Source organism: Manacus vitellinus, unplaced genomic scaffold, assembly GCF_001715985.3.
Source record: "Manacus vitellinus isolate BGI_N305 unplaced genomic scaffold, ASM171598v3 scaffold_17_pilon, whole genome shotgun sequence".
Taxonomy (NCBI): Eukaryota; Metazoa; Chordata; class Aves; order Passeriformes; family Pipridae; genus Manacus; species Manacus vitellinus.
Genome location: NW_021939256.1, coordinates 11375105 through 11393319, shown reverse-complemented (window position 1 = coordinate 11393319; position 18215 = coordinate 11375105). Strand labels below are relative to the sequence as shown.

Here is an 18215-nt window from a genome sequence, read left to right as displayed (position 1 = left end):
CCCAAGGCAGGTAGTATAGTCTGTTCAGAAACAGTTGGCAGGTGAACCATGAACTCACAGCCAGAAGCAACTGGATTACTGCAAAAGATCAAGAGCGCTATTGATGCTGGCAGAAGGACTATTCCAAGGATTTTTCTTGCACATAATTCAAGGACTCAACTCTCCAGACATATGTTTTCCTGCAAAGAAACCAGAAATCTTCCTGCCAAACAAATTTTCTATTCTTGCATGACTATTACGTGATGTATGTTAAATTGTAATATAAAGACACTGCAAGCTCACCTTGCTTGTGTTCTTGTATACATATTAAGCATCATCAGGTCATTCTGATGTTAATTCAGAGGTTGCATCTACAGAGGTTAGAGTGCAGGACTGGACTACTTTTCAGAAAACAACAAGAAAGTAGACCACGGAGGAATCTTACAAAATTTTGTAATTACGTTTTCCACTCCTCTAAAGCAACAGCCTATCCAAGTCAAAATGTGAAACACTCAGCGCTTCACCGAGTCCAGCCTTCAGTTCAAGTAGGAAAGCAATATAAATCACCACTAAACTGACATTGCTACCATTTCCTAGACAAAGTTTCAGAAAACCTATTTCTAAAACTGCAATAAAGCCATCAGTGGATTCCTCTTACATTGTAGCAGGGTTTTTTTCATAGGTTAAAGAAGCAATACTCTTATTTCATAAAAAGACATAATTTTAAAGCAGACTTCAAAATTTTAAGTTCCTCTGGTGCAAAACATATTAACTGACTGTGAACATTATCTGAGTAAAGAGAGATTCTCAAAGGTCCACTGTAAAATGAGTCTTACCTCCCCTTGCACTTCTGAGAGGCTGCAGCTTCTGGCTAATATGAAAACTTCCACTGAAATTCTACACTAACATCCTAGTTCACACTGGTCAAACTTCAGGAAAAATTATAATCAACTGCAGGTAATCACTTCTTGACTGAGAAAGCTGATTCCTTTTAATTAATTCATCACATTGGGACACCTTACTCTACTTAAAATTACAGGACAAGAGTTCGAAAAAAAGAAGGGACACTAAAGCTGCTGGAAAATAAGTTGGTTGCCTAAAAAAAATGTTACCTAAAATTACTATAATGCTTTCTGCATGTTTTAAGCTGAGACACGTGCTGCTAGTAAATAAATGTGCAGCAACACAAAGTTGAGCATTAGGAGCAGTACCGAGGATGGGTGGCAATCTGGACTGAAACAGTGGAATTCTTTAGATGCATAGAGAAGAAAATTCTGTAATATAACATTAAAATATAACATATCCTTAATTGATACTCTTTGAAGATGTTGAGAAAGTAGTCTCTACACTGCATGCATCATCTAGCTGTAGTCTTTAATAACCACTTTAAAAGAATTAATGTGTTTAAGTGTACATACACCAGAACTAATTTTTGGAACTGTTTCTCTCATAAAAGAAGCACAAATTACTCCTTTCTCTAGCAGCTTTTTTTAGCCTTCCTAAATCTGATGCCTTACACGACAGCAAGATAAGCCTTCAGCCATCACTGCACTTTACTCTTTTCTTTTAATTTGGGTCTGCATCATTTATCCAAACCAGAGTGCAGCTGTTAGCTAAATTAAACATCCAAACTACACAGTAAACATTATCTGATGTGCTGTCAGCTACTTTCATGTTTGCCATCTGAGCATTGTTTTGTCAGACGTGAACAAGTACGAATGCTTCTCATTCAGCTAACTCAATGTCATATTTAAAGCTCTTCAGGAAAAAATTAACAAATGGCCTTCAAATTGGAAATTCAGGCAATTAAGTGAAAGTCATTAAGAAAAGCTCCACTTTTATGCATATTTAAGAAATATTTCCCGATCCTTTGAGCAAAAGTGGATAGATGCAGGGAAGCAGCACACCTAAAGAGATCTATTCAACTTGCGATATCCTGAAAGGTAGAAATATCATCATTTGTTATGTAAAACAACAGCCCCATCATTGCACAAGACAGAAGTGTCTCAACTGTGCCTTCCTCAGAGGACCTGAAATCTAAAGAATATATCTGGCATGCATCTGGATCTGATACTGAGTTCAAATGCAAAGGGATCAAGTTTTTCATGCTGCTTTTATTTTGTCAGTGAAAGGCACATATTCAGTAGAGTGCACTGGACATCACCCATAAAGCTCCCAGCCACCAGCAATATGAGCTGCATAAGTGCATCTCAATATTCTGAGATGCAGCCCGGGGGGGCTGCAAATATGACCCTCAGAGTCCCGTGGGGCTCTTTGATACTAGAGTTACACTACTAAGTTGTAGAATCTATACCAGGCAAATTGCTTGAGGGTTCATGGTGCAAAATTCTTATTGGTCATAGGATTTACTGGCAATACTTATAGTTTTTTTCTGCAAATGCAGTTTTGCACTCAGGAGCACTAAACAAAGAGATCGATGATTGGGAATAGCAATCAAAAGACAGATGTTTCTGCTTTTAAATGAGAGATATGTTTGCCTGGTCATCAAATTACCACTGATAAGAAGACCTAGTGAAGTCATTGTGAATGATGTGAATTACTTTTCTGGAGTGATATCAAATCATATGAGACAATTATTTGGGCACGACTCTCTTGGATATTCTCCAGAAACTGCTGCATGGGTTAGATCAAGGGTTCTGCTCAGGCTTCTGTATCAGACTGTGGCAAACAGAGAACAGCAGAAGAAAAGTATGTTCAATACTACCTTCCCTCAAAAACTTTTGCAGCCACCAATCATCTTCATGTCAGAGACTTCCCGGTGTGGTTTATATTTAAAAATTCACAATGGAATTGTCATCCTTGCAGCATTTGTTCAGTCTCCTCTTAAGCCTATACAAACTTTTAGCATCCACATCAACCCTGGTGGACTGCTTGCACGAAGAAAAACACACTTTGGCTTTGGGGGTTGGCCCATTTCCTACTAGCTTCAAATGCTCTGGTAATGGCTGGCTGAACAGTCAAACCCCCTATCATAGTCTTCAGTCACATTTTTCAAGATGAAGAATCATGGTTTATTGAAGTTGCACTGTTGTCCCTCTACTAAACTACTCCATGCTTTTCATTACCCTTGACGTCCGTCCATGAGTCTTGTCCTAATCTGTAATACTCTTCTGGAACAAGGGGAACACTGTTGTAGTATTTAAGACAGCACAATAAGCTCACATACAATGGTGTAATAAACGTATCTTTTTACCCTCTTTTCGTCTCTTCAAAAATGCTCTGAATACGATTTGCTTTTTTGATTGCCATTATTCAAATAATACGTTTTCTGATTCTGAGATCTTCCTAACTGCTTATTGCCAACTGAGAGGTCAATATTTTGCAAGGTATTTCAGGAAATCCAGAGTAGCCTTTTGTCATGTATACCACTTTACACTTCCCTACATGGAATTTAACTGCTTTCACCTGCAAGTGCTGCCAGCACTCAATCTCATAAGGCCTTTCAACAGTTGCTCTTTATACTCAGCATCGGTCCTTACTAGCTGGATAACGTAAGTAGGAGCAATAAACTTTGTCACTTTACCATTTTTATTCCCAAGTCACTTAATACGATGAACGTTGGTCCTCAAATACTCCAAAGCTGCTGCAACGTTCCGCCACTAGACGAGAGGATCATTTACTCCTAATCCGCAATTCCTTTTTTCTTTACTTTACTGCCAGTTATTTAAGAGTAAGATGACCTTCCTCATTATGGAATGGAGACTTATTTTCCTCAATAAATTCCTCATGAGGGAACTTGGAAGCTTTGTGGAAACCCAGACAGATTGTATCAACCAGATCACACATATCCATCTGTTTGCTGAATGCATCAAGAGCACTTTAAGTGAGTTGTAAAGCAGGATTTCTGCTTTACTAAAGCTACATTTATCCTATTCATTATCTTTACAAAGATACCAAGTAGCTAAATTCTCTATTATAAAATTCTATATTATATTTCTAGTAAATTGTCCAATATAGAAGCCACCTGAGGAGGCTTATATTTATTTTAATTTTCCTTATACTTTGCAAACACCAACTCTACCTTTCAACTTTTTTCTCTGAATTTCTTCATGAAAACCCAGAATGTGACATCAGTAGCATTTAGCAATACTATTCAGTAATTTTTTTCCCTATTTCTTTGCTCCACATAGTAGAAAGAGACTTAATACAGATACAGTTGATACAGTTATTTTATACAATCTTTTCTATTTCAGATAGCATTGCAGTCTCCAGTGTATCATCTTGAGAATACTTTGCACAACTGCTGCTCAGACAAAGGAACTAGAGCATGCTCCTTAGACACAGGAACAAAAGTGCATTCCTTAACTATGCTGTTATACAAGCTTGATGTTCATTATCTGCCTATGTCAGCAACCTTAACCTGTGAAAAATGTAAAGCAAAGTTGAAGTGTTTTACCATCCTAGGAGAATAGCAGAAAACCCCCTGGCCAAAGAGTAAGACAAAATACATTATTTCTATATGTTTTTATGAGCAAAGGAAAAAGATGCCATCATACTCATAAACTCTCAACATGTATAGAAATGCATAAATTAAATAAATAGGCTTCTAAACAAAGTTTCAGACAGAATGACTGGAATAAAAGCACCAAAAAGAGATAGGAGCTAAAAGCCTAATGGAAAGTTTTGTAATTACCATGCAGTATTTACAGCCAAATACATCCAAAATAAGCAATTGCTAAATGAATTGGATGTGAAATACAGAGAAATAAATGTAATCTCCATTTTTAATTGGTTTATCAGTAAATATCTATTTATCTGTATCAACACAGAGATAGACACAGCTACTCTTTGACCTTATTAAAATACTGCCTCTTATTGTGCAGAAAGGCCCCAACCTCCTAATCTGGCCTTATACAGCAGTAAATGTGCACTCCAGCATCTAATATCCAAACTCTAATACAAAAATCTATGTTCCTTCTTTAAGGCTTACGTAACTTAGGCACTTGAATAGTGTCCTAAACAAAGAGCATCCCTAATAAAGATTCAATATCCTTGCCCTCACCACAAAAATGCCACTGAGAGATATCCCATAGTGCCTGAGGATTCTAACAAGTCTGCCACAAACACTGGAGAACATAGCTAACACTCATGGCATCCTTAGTTAATGAATAAAGGCAAAGAAACTTTTAAAAATAACATGCACCATTCACATTTTCAGGCCTTTGTGCACAAAAAGAAAATTGAATCAGAAAAATTAAAAAGATGTACAAACCTAGTCATTAATTAACTTCTAATCAACATTTTAAACAAATTAAAAAGTCAGTCAAGTGTTCTCCCATCTCCTTTGGAACAAATCCTCCTTCATATCCTTGGCAAACGTACAAAACCCTGAGAAGTGACCTAGAAGATGTAGTATTTTGTAAAAGTAAAAGACACATTTTGAAAAATATCTTTTTCCTATGGCAGAAACTGATTCATTGCATCCTTCCTCAGAATGTGAAAAAAAGTATCTGTTACTCTCAAAGCAGACTTCTGGATGCTCCACAGAAAAAAACCAAACTAAAACAAAGCAAAACAAAAATACATTCACAGAACACTTAAGAGAGAAAGGAAATGTGTCATAAGAAAAAGGTTGAGAAGACCTCACCCAGAAGACCTCTTAGTCAAAAGAAACCTCCCTTCCTTTCTGAAAGATGATAAAAAAAACATGCATTCATATCTTGTTGACTTTAGTAGACATTTCTGGCTTAGGTGTAACCTATGAAAGGGAGACAACTAATCTGAGTCCATCCACCCTTTTGTTGAATTCTGGATTTCTTATTAAAACAGAATACAACTGTCAGATGTCCCCCATGAACTGCTCATTACCTTTCACCTTACACAATAGTACAGAAATAAAGTACAAGGTAGAAGGGAAGAAAATACCTACAGCATAAACCTATCCTGTCTCAGTACAAAAACCAAGCAAATCCCTCCTCCAAGTATGACTACAATAATTTCTACAACAACTAGGATCAACCAACTAGGTAAATCTAAACTAATTGGAAACTTTTGCTCTTGGGATACAGGACTCTGGTCAGAGGGAAATTATGACAATAATAAATTACAGTAGATGCACAAAGGAAGAGGTAGAAGACAGTAAGCTGGTGAGAGTACACTGTTTCTAGAGGTAATGTTAATTAAGTGGGTTTTAGACACCTGCCTACAATATATCTCAGTTCTGTAAGAAGCTGTGGTAGATGTTCTCATTCAGCTGTTATTCTTCCGCCCCTCAACTTCCATACAATTGCAGTTCCTGCTGGTATCATGCCTCTTCCATAAAATGACCATTTTCATAGTCCAAGAAAATATGTGAGAAAAAAGGCTGTCATCAGGTTCTTTTTTCCTAACCACTTGGCTGTTTCTCAGAAGGAAAGACTACTGTAGGAGTATTATTATTTGACATACCAGATTTATTTGAAATACTCTGGACAAAGCAGATTCAGGACTCGCAAGGCACACAGACAGAGAGCTCTATTGATGACATCCTTACTGACACAGATGTACATACCAAAAACTCACTCTACGCTGTTCCTACAGGATCTGTATTCATCACTTTAGGGTTTAATTTGCAGTAAAATAATTAATTTTGAAAACCTCAGGAGAACAGCAGAAAAATATGATTTCATACCGATCAACATTATCCTTGCAGCCAGCTAACCACAAATCTGTGGCCTTCAATTAAAAGAAGTAAGGAGGAAGAGCGGTTATCACTTAGTGCAAACATGCATAAAAGATAACTGCAAAAACCCCTGCTGTGCTGGGGGGACATTAGTGGAAGAAATGTTTGCTTTGCTCAAATTTTTATACTAACAATCTCAATTTAAACTCCTTTTGCAACAGAAGGTGGCACAGTGAAAAATAATATGATATTAAAATCACAGTGGCCAGCTATTGAGTTGCTGAGCAACCAAACGTAGCTTCTGACATCTTAAAAGTTCACAAAACATCAAGCTCCAAACTCAGCTTCCTAATTATGGACAGCTTAGCTAACCATTTCTAAAAATTCTGGCCACCGCTTTAAAATACTTCTTACTTCTGAAGAAGATAATGAGTCACAGTTCCAAGTGGTTTCCAAGTCCATGCCTGTAGCATACACACACAGACATGGGAAATTTGAGATCTGCAAATTCGGAGACTGATTCTGAAAATTTGGATGAGTCTATGGTTTAATAATTCTTTGAACAAATTTAGCATGTTAATTATTATTTCAACATAAAATTATTAATAAATGTATTTCCTTCACCACCTGTCCTTTACTTTTACTACTTGAACATTATTCTATGGTTTTTGCCAGCAGAATGAATTCCAGGTATGTTTTCACTACATGCTGTGCTCACTTGCAATATCATTTAAAGTATTTCAGGGTTGCCTGCAGATGGGCACAAATTCAATGGCTTCCAGAAGGACATTTGACTAGAGTATTTTTCCTTCTTTTGACACACTTGTTAATATGCTCAGTCAAACAAGAGGGACATAAGCTTTCAGTCCCTGTTACATTCTATTTATATTGGTTTATGTATAAAATGACAGTGAATAGACACAAATTCTGCTGTGAAAAAGGCAACCCTACCAAAGGCAAGACACCTAACCCAGGGTCCTGATAGCTCTGCAGCACTCCTATCAACGATTGCCAGCAGAATCATAACTCTTTCAAGTGCAATATGCAGTAGAACCAGAGAACACACATTGCAGGAGGCTGCTATGTCCAACAGGAGTACAGAAACACTTGAAAAAGAAAGAAAAAGAAAAGAAAAAAGTCACCCTATGTGGTGGTCAGTATAGGAAATCATCAAGATGGCAAAACCATACCAATTACTGAAAATATCTTCTATGTAAGCAAGAAATTTGGCAAATTTTTAGTGTATCTTATTTTCTCCAAGAAAAATAGGAAATTCTCATTTACATTTGTTCACATTAAAATGATTCTCTTAAAGGTAAATTTGCCATTTAGGCATAAAATTGGTTTATTTTAACGGCGGACAACGAGAAAGAAAACTGCCAGCAATGATCTGAGTAAGCTCTCTTTGGTTGCAATATTCCTTTTTATTTATGTGAGTAAGGCTCTTCAATGAATAAGTTACAAGTGGTGAAAAAACATTAGCCTTGGTAAAAAACTGGGTGCAAGTATCCTGCTCTAAATTCAGAGTCAATAACCATCCCCAGCAACCCAAGCTTGAGATCTAAATGGAGAGGAGAGAGGAACATAAGAAGCAGGGCAAAATCCACAGTATGTTATGTACATTAGTTTGTCTATAGCAACATACAGGAAACTATATAAACATGGAAATAAACCTGAAAATTGTGTTGGTTTATAATGCAATCTTCTAAAAGTGTGAGTCCAGTTCTTCACCTGCACTAAAAACAATACATAATATATAATATACATAATATATAAGCCCACTGTCTTGCCACAGAACAACTAAGATTAAAGTCTGTGAAACAAATGTTAGAATATTGTATCTGATATATTGTCCTTTTCTTCTATTAGTACAGGAATTTGACTGGCTAGTAACAAATCCCAGATACCTCTGTTTGTTACATCTACGTAATGTGAGACAGCGCTTCTGTTCTGAAAATCACAGCGGCTGAAATAGCATACAGTTCATTTATCACAGTCTACAAGTTGCACTTCTGACTTTTGAAGTTGACATCAAAGTTAGTTAACTCATGAAGGCACTGAAGAGCCCTCATCTACCTCTATGTTGTCTCCAAAAAGCCTCATGATCTTTTTCTGAATAAATCACTCCTTTTCATAGAAAAGGCTCTTGAAAAAGTCCCTGGGGCTGTCTTTATCATCCCCCTCGCTCCAACTTCTGTATTTCCCCAAACATATTAAAAAAAATGAAAAAGTAATTATTCCCATAAACTGATTTGCAGCACATAATACTTTGACTTTCAAGAGACTCTAATACTCAATTTGACAGTTCTTCCAGGTTCTTCCAAAAGCGTAGTTTTTTCCAAGAAAAACAAACTTCTGTTTCTTTTAAAGAAAGGTGACTGAATAAGTCTCTAATGTGTAATCTTGTCAGATTTCATGTGTGGCTTTCCTCTCTGTACTCTACCTACAATGTCATACTCATACATGTCTTCTCTTACATTTTGTCTATATGGTGCATGCTTTTTGGTGGGAGGTAGGGGAATCAGTTTACACTATGCCCTACCCTAAGGTGGCCCCAACTCTTCTAGCACATCATCTAGAGCGCTGTGACAGACAACAGAGACTGTCTGCAAAGGGTGTTCAGTTTTAGCTCATGCCTACAGTGTTCTGATCTACTCTTTGCTCCATGTTGCAACTTAAGAAAGGAGGGGACCTCCTTGCTTCTTAAGCATCAAACCTCCTGGATTACATATTGAAATTGTTACATACCCTGGGTCTTTTGAAGAATATTTTTTTCAGGTGACTTCTCATTATTCTAAATAGTGTCACTTGGAAAATGTTTTAAAAAAAACAGGGGGAAGTCTCCAGGGAAGAAATCTGTAGACTCTTCTTTGACTCTGAACTCTTTTGCAAACTATTTAGTGCACGTTCAGCACACTCTGGATAGACATGAATACTTTCTAGAGGAGATTTAAAACAGTTACAGAGGGAATACTACCTTCAAATAGACACGGAAAACTAATGTTGCTGCAATAAAAAGTAAGTTAATGCAGAGGTCTTATCCACAAGGAGATAAATTATTTTAAGCCCCACAGGAACAAAAGCTGCAATACGGTAAAATTATATTGCAGTAAGTCATTCATCCAGAAAAGTGAGTGGAGAGAATCTAAATGTACAGCATGAATTAAAACACCCTTGTCTTCATACACATGGGAATTTCTGATTGTAACCACTAGGCAGGGAGATGAGATATACATTCCAAAAAATCATCTGTGCTTGAATGGCCTGGAACATAACAATGTGTTAAAAATAATGGGCTTATTGGTTTGGAAAGTCAAACTACAGGTATTAGTAAACAGCTGCAGTATTTGATTTCCTACACAGTGTTATGAAACCCAAGAGCTAAAAAAGAAAAAAACCTTCTGAAAGTTCAGAATACCATCTTTTTCTTTTTCTATTAATGTGCTAGCTTCACTGGAAACAATCATGTTCCCCTTTTGCAGGATCTTCCTGTTAGTAACAGTTGCACAGAAATAAAGTTTTCTAAACAAACATCTTATCTTTTTATGGAAGGAAGTCCATTAATAAGGAATTGACGTCCTTCCCTGAAAAAAAAATCAGTGCTAATTCCCATAAACTGAAGAAATAAACTTACACCCTGAGATTTTTTACTCTATTTTCACAGCAAACTGGCTAGTTTGCACGTAGATAAAATGGAACTGTTTGGGTTTTCTTATAAACAACATCTCTGTTGCTACCTTGCCCCATAATATTGAACAATTAATCTTTTCCTCAGTTTTCGATTGCTTCATGAAACTTGTGCTTTATTTCAGTTGTACTCCATGCATTGTTAAAACTACATGGCATCCTGTAAGCAACTTTCAGTCTGGGAACTTCAGAAACACACTATAATTCTCTAATATTTTGACCTATGCCATCGTTTTCAGAAAGACGTCCTTTACCCAACAAATGCAGCCAAACACACTCTAGCACCTGTACTCATAATCTACTGTGCTTTTTGTTGGCTTTGTCAGCTACACAGGACATTTCTTTTGCTCAAAATGAACTTCATCATGGAAAATCCTCTGACACAACTTTCATTGTTTCCCTTCTTCAAAATAGCTTTTCCTTCAGACTAAGAGAATTTGAAGTTGACGCTGTACTGTATGCTACTTGTGATAAATAAAACACATACTTTTCTTCCAATGGCTTCAGAAAACCAGTAGTTTAACCTACTTGCAACAATGCTGAAAATAGAAATGTTAACATGTTTAAAGAGGGGTTACATTTTCAGCATTATTGTGCGTCATAATTTAAAATCTCAATGTCACACTTCAGAGAGATCAGCTAAAGAGAATGGCAGAATAATGTAGTCTGTGATTATCATACTTGTACAAATTTAGGAGTTATAATGCCATAGTATTTTTGTACAAAAAGATCTATTTATCTCAAACACTTTAAATGTTTGACTCTGATGGATGCAAGAAACCTCATAAAATATTCACAGTAGGAATTTCAAAATGAAATTTTGAGGAAAAAAGTGCACCAAATGTTGCAAGAACATTGTTATTTCTCTTCAGCTGTGTCTGTAAATGAGTTCTATTTCAAAGGCACCTATTCCAGTTTTGAAAGATGAAACACTGTTCTGTTCCAGCAATCACACTTAGATATCATAAGAATGTGAAAATAAAAATCCACAGTCCTTCACTAAGAAGTGTGCATCAAGTTTTCTTACACAATACTTCACTGGAGCAGGCATTTAACATATGTCTTAATGTAGATAAATAAAAAAGTTGCAGGCAGTGACACTGAGCACTAGACTCTTCCTCCTCTATAGTGAACTAAAAGATTCCTTCCTGACTCCATTTTGCACTAAGATAGTTTGCTTTCCAAAGATTAGTCCTCCACAGAGGTGACAAGCCCTAAGCAGGTAAGAGTCAGTCCACATTACACAGCTTTGATGGTATTGGTTCCTTGCATTCTTATTTGGCATCCATATATACCTTTACACACTGATTTTTACAGTTTACATTTGTTGCTGGTGGAATCAGACTTAATGTGCTTGCACATGTTTAGTAACATACATACCTGAGTGTCACTATAAAAGCAAGAGCAATTTCATTTTCCCTTCGCTCTTATTCTTTTCAAAGACTTAGGTCCTCAGAAAGGTTTCCCCCCATTTTTGTTTCATTCTCAGTAACTGTACTGCAGAACAGTGACCTTTTATAAAAGCAAAACCAGAGCACTGCTTTAAAAGGTCACACAGCGCAACTCAGAAAACAGAGCAGATACTCTGGTATCCCATGACAGCACCGGCACAGGGACACAAGGCGACAGCCTGACAAGTATCTGGACAAAGTAGTATGCTGAAGGTTTTTGTCACTCAGTAGAACTGTCACCCGTTCTCCAGGAATGCCCTTGTCAATAAGGATACTTAGTCACCTTATACAGTTTCCAGCTTTTCTGCCTTACTTTTTCTTCACCCTCTTTCTTTTAGTTAATGCCTCACAAAACGTTTCTGATTCAGAAGGATTCTTGATGTGGGAAAAAGCTTGGGGCAGTCTCAATAATGCTCAGTAAATACGTACAAAACTCCAAGATTTTTGATAATTTTATTTTGTAAGATCAAATTTTGGTCAGCTGTAGTTAGTGGCTAGCCAAAGTATCTGTGAATGGCTTTAGATCTCATGATGGTACCCAGTACATCAGACAAAGAAGCCCATTCAGTGGTGTCACTGTTACCTGTGCCACTGTCTTTTCTTGACCTCTCACCTCCACGTTCGGCAACACTGGTGTCACAACTGGTGGAGGAGGTGCTCTGCGCTTTTTCACTTCTGGGTTTGCTGTCATTCCCGAGATGTTACCAAGGGACAGTGATGGACCCAGGCTACTGGAACGAGAATTCACCGAAGGGGAATTTGGTGCTGTGGAAAAACCCTGTAAATGGATTAACATCTTGGATTAACATCACTCTTTAAAAACAATGGGAAAGAAAGAAGAAAAACAAGACACATCTGGTTACTGTTTAAACAATTATATGAATAATCATGTATGTACCTCTGCCAAACCTGCTGAATTGCAAACTGTAACTTTTGGAACTTCTAAAGGTCAAGTGGAACAAAGCTTACAGGCAGTATTAATAATACAGGAGGCATGATAAGCACCTACTGTGGTTTAACAGTAGTATTGATGGGAACACTACTGCTGCTTGCTATTTATAATATAAACTTCATCAAGAGACATAATTACAGTTATACAAATACATTTGCAGGTGCATTTAAATTACAAGTATTACACATTTCTGGAAGCAAGATTTACTCTTAAATGAGAACGTTGTATTAATAAAATGCTGTCAGTATCCCAGGCTTGTCTATTTTATTAACAATCTGTCTGATTTACCTTAGTCTTCACTGCAGATTTACACAAGAGATATTCTGCTACCAGTGAACTATTTCCAATTTACATGCAGAATCAAGCATAATCACTTACAATATACTAAAAACAACGATTTAACTTGGTGAAAAGAAATCCTACTGACAGCCACTACTCTGGATTTTAAGAGGCCCAGATGAAAGAAGAAGCAGAAAACTTTTTAAATAATTCCTTAATGTTAAAAATTACTTTAGTTCTCATTGAAAACTTAATAAAATCAATGAAAAAAGTTTAATTGATTTCAGATCAAGGTCTCAATGCATTATTATATTAATGCACAAACAAAAATATATGCAGTCATATAGTACTAAATCTACAAATATGAAAGACTAGTACATATGATTTCTTGAAAATGTGTATTTTGATTTTAGCTTTGACTCTTAAAATTCAATACAATTGTTTTTAACTCTGCTAATAAAAATCATGCAAAAACTTTTCCCTCAAAATCTGAGTCACCTTTTTCTGTTTTTAATTAAGAAAACCTTTCATATTAAATTGAAGATTTTACTGTTTAATAAGTTATGAGACTGTAACTTCTTCCCAGAAATATCTTCCATGGAATCACCACTGATACCACTTCATCATGACCTGGAGTAGAATAGCTGTTCTGGAAACAGACTGATGAGAATGGTTGATATAGCTGTTCTTATCATAACAGAACATGCTACCACACTTGCAAAACTCACCCACCAAGGACATAAAGCCTCCTGGTGGAATTTTGTCTAAACCCACAGAATATGTACTGGCAGGAAATAATGGCTACCACAAATGCTGTAATTTTTGAATAATAAATAAACAATAATTATTTAAAAAGTAGTTCTTTGAACCTCTCCAATCTGGAAAGTGATGGAAAATGTTTTGCCTCAATTATATACCTCCCTCATCATTGTGGTGGATATCTGGATATCTCTAGGAGTGCAACTTGCAGTGAATTTAATTTGTGACATAGCATGATAATTCCTTTCTACAAATACGAAGTGCAAGCTTAGGTAAAATTCAAATTCAATTTGAGCTTGCTTAGAGGCAGCAAACTCAAAACCACAATTTTAGGACTGTTGAAGCATAAAGAGCTAAAAAAATAGAGCAAGGAATAAAGACGTATCTAATACAGGCTCCTGACTGCCTGGTAAAGTTCCATGTAGATTCCTGTGAAAGCAACTGAAATGCAAATTGATTTGTGTCTTGTCTTGCATTTACTTACCATGTAATAACCATCACTGACTTAGGACACTTTTGTTAAATTTTATGTTGCACACTGCACAGTACCTTTCATCTTGGAATAGTATGTTTAGCACAAACAGAGCATGTTACCTGACTAGAGTTTTACTGAAGGATTAAAGCAGTACTGGCCACAATACTTTTTCATCACCAATTTCTCTGAACTGAATGGCATCAATAGCATCTTTTCCGTTCTAGCAAATGAAGAAAAAAGCTCAAAGTGGAAGGTGGGGTTTAAAACTTTAATGTTATAAAGAAATACAGTCTTTTCTTGGCCCTATATCTTGGGCAGTGGAAAAAATAATGATCTCATCTGTAAATCACAAGTTTTAAGTCATTCTCAGTGCATATTGTACCTGGTTTTATCAAATAAAATTTGTTTACTCCTACAGAAATGACAGCATTCACAGGGTGAAAGATGAAGTAGTCTCCTCTTTCCACACATTTATAAAACAACTGAACAAAAGAATTTCAAAGTGCATTCTACAGGTATGCTTCAGTGACTGTATTAATTCTTTGCTTTTCCTTGCTGGATAAAAAAGGTTAAGGAATTTTTGGTAAGAGATAAAGATGCATACAAGTAATAAAAACTCCCTAAGACTTCCCTAGTACCACTACAAATACAGGGTGCTGGTAAAATTAATATCCTACTCAATTCTATCTCAAGGTCTTGTGGTTGAAGAGCTACTAGAATCCTTTTCCAGGCAACAGATCATTGTAAAGGAATACAGTGATGAACAACCAAGCATTTTAAAGCTGGCTGGGGTTTTTTTAAGCTTGGATTTCCTAAGAGAAGATACAGGGGAAAAAAAATTTAATACTTACATGACACTATAAATAGTTTAAAATAAAAAGACTTTAATGAAAGAAAAAAACCACTTTGGAAATTCATCTATGCTTTCTTTTCCAAGTGCAGTCTTTACATCAAGCCCATTATTCCCTTGCTAAACATTTCAAGAATGTTCATGTAAAGACACTTCCCCTAAAATAAAAATCCACCATGGCTTCCAGGGGAATGGAATGACAATAATTTCAAAATAGTTTTGGAAGCCCTCTCATTCAGCAATAAGAGCTTTGTCTAACTGAAGGCAGACCTTCAAGCTCTCCCATGTGTGTAGTCCTTTTCACCAGCTTTAAGAGAAAAAAAAAACCTTAGACACAAAACACTGACACAAGTGGTTTTGGCATGGCTCATCTTTTGTTGTTAAACTAATCTAGATAGACAATACCTAACCTAGATTTTATATTTTATGTTGTGCTAGATGCAGTGCAGTTTCTTTCCAAATCATGGGATTTTGGAAGTTTGGTTTTCAGGTAGTTTAGCAAGGCAACTATTAAGAGCATGCAATATTAATCAAGCAAAATTTCAGGGACTTGATATGTACATGCCAAATACTCCAACCATCTCTCATTTCTTGTTTTTCTAATTTCTTATCAGAAAACCAATTGAATTACTCAAATTACAGCAGTGTAAGTGAGGAAAGCCAACCTCAAGAATTGCAGCCAATGTTGCTGGCTAAAAAAGTCAGCCCTTATCCTCCGTTTCATTTGACAAACAGGTTAGCATGTGTTCTACTCAGAATCCAAACAAGTTCATCAAATCTGTGTGTTTGGTAACAAAACCAAACAAACAAAAAAAGAGGAAAAGGAAAAGATAAATAAATTCATGAAAAGGAAATTAATGGAAATTAATTATATAAAAAGCTTTTAAAATGTCGCCCAATTTGTACAATCACAGTCTTTGGTAGACCACTAGTATTAGAGTATTTAGCTAGCATTTTAGATAGTAATTAACTAACGCAAACTAGCAAGAAAAAGAAACAGTTCTGTTTTTTATTTTTCCTGAATTAAGTCAAAGCAAACCCAGTACAAAACTACATACACCAGCATAGGTCAGCAGTCAGGTTAGACTCCAGTTCAGCAAGGGTCTGGAATATGTACTGAAACATAACCATGGACCAAAGTCCATTTCGATTCCATGAAGTAGATATCAAAAAGAGGCAAGAAACAGCTGCAGTACCTACTTATGGTGTCCTCAGGTTTTATCACTGTTTCATGCTAAACTTGCCAGCTAGTTTTTTTCCCCTCATTAAATTTCTGAAATCTAAGGAATGTTCTTTTTTGTTCTAATGTACAAGATGTTTTCTTTGGGGTTAAGCACAGTTTAATTCTAGGATTTTTTTCTACTAGCTCTTCTAATTGAAATTTAGGTTTCAAAGACTTTTTTGAAGGGTAAAGAAGGACTGTTAAAAACACAGAAGTATCAAGGCTCAGAGTAAGCTGGTGAGGTAGGTATACCAGTCCCATTTTCAAAAGACACCGAGCAGTCAGCTTTTTACAAGACTACCAAAGTCCATAGCCTGCTGAACACATGACAGATTAAGTGCCTAAAGCAGAGGCCATTCTGTGTTCCAAGGTCATCACCTAGAATGAAATTATAAAACATCTTTTTCAAACTACTCCCTTTTCAAGAATAAACAGAAGTTCCGATATCTTTCTGATACTTCTGAAAATTTTAATGTCATATTAATAAATGTAAGATTAATCTATTAAAATATGACCATACTGCTGTGAGAATTCCATTTTACAAAAACAGACATGCACAGAAATGGAAGTCAGCTTATGTTTGTTTTCAAAAGATATCTCTCATATATAAAGCCCTGTTGTTAGCATTTCCTTGATTTTCTGATGACACTAAGTGGTATTTAAAGGTCAGCAAGGAAGAGACTGCAGATTGCCTGTGAGAGTGATTTGACTTCCCGTTCCCTGTTCACACCGGTCAATAAAAATTTTTCAAAATGTCAAGTTCTTTTCTTGTAAGGTTCCTACAGCCAGGCCTTTCTTCCGCAGCTCTTTGCCAAAACTCACATATTTGAACTCCCAGTCTTGTTATGCAATTTCCTTCTCAGAAGTTTTTAAATCAAAAGTAATCAATTGAGCTGTTTTTAAGCACTCAAAGTACCAGATGTATCAGCAAAAAGTAAGGTGTTTATTTTTTCCAAAACAGAGACAAAAAATAAAACTATCATAAAGGATATAATTTTTTTGCAAGTGTACCATGGGTAAATATGAAAGGTAAGAATTAGAGCAGGCAAACAAATCTATCTACTCAGTGGGAGCAAGAATATTTATGTCTCTTGGACATTTAAACTCCATTAATGCAAACTCTGGCCATTTAAAACATCAGATAGGTTATGTCAGACCTACTGCACCAACTGAACTCAGAGGCTGCTTTCCTTAATGTGATACTGATATTACTTATACTAGCATTAGATTTGACAATACTGAAACTGAATTAATTCAAGCTCCTGCTTCGAAACTAAAGTGTAATACTGCAGTCATGAGATTGCTGGGAGATATAGTTAAAAAACCCCAACAAAATAAAACAAAAGTTTGTGACTACTCAGATTTTCCTTTCTAACCAGTCACACTGAATATAGTTTGTTTTTTGTACTCCCTGAAGTACTTGTGCTGAATGTCTGCCGTCAGAAGGAAAAAAAATGTTAACCTTTTCCTGCTCTAAACTAAAAAAAAAAATAAAATATATATATATATATACATTTTTATGCAATTTACTTTATGTTGCTTTATTATCTCATTCCATTCTGGTATTGGAAGGAAATTATCTGGTTACACATCACATTAGTAAAAGATAAGCAACTATTCCATTTCCTCAACAGTAACTTACACAGGCAGTTTTGTGTTGACTTTATGTGTCTGGCAAGTAGGTTTTCAAGTTTTTACTGTAAAAGTTTTGAGTTATACTTTGAAGTCCGTACAACTACAGTGCTACCTTATTCTTGTATTAATCTATTATAGCATCTAGATAGCAGTTCCAGATCTTGTGGTCAGAGTACATTTGGTAGACACCAGAACTTACACAGCCAGAATCAGAAATGTCTGAGAACGTTCTGTCTCCTGTGTCGCTGCCAGTTCTCTCTCAGTGTGGCTGACCACATTCCTCCTATTTTAGTACAAAGTTTGT

The 18215-nt window shown here is 36.1% G+C and overlaps 1 protein-coding gene across 6 annotated transcripts in view; it reads right to left on the bottom strand.

The window, feature by feature from the left end:
• The window catches only part of COBL (cordon-bleu WH2 repeat protein), a 115387-nt gene that overhangs the window by 59198 nt on the left and 37974 nt on the right, over positions 1-18215 (bottom strand). For 5 of the 6 annotated variants that reach the window (XM_018070081.2, XM_018070082.2, XM_018070085.2 and 2 more), the window contains one exon: positions 12323-12517. In XM_018070081.2, coding sequence (XP_017925570.2) covers positions 12323-12517 — 195 coding nt within the window. The remainder of the gene's footprint in view (positions 1-12322; positions 12518-18215) is intronic. The other variant, XM_018070083.2, reaches the window with a different exon arrangement.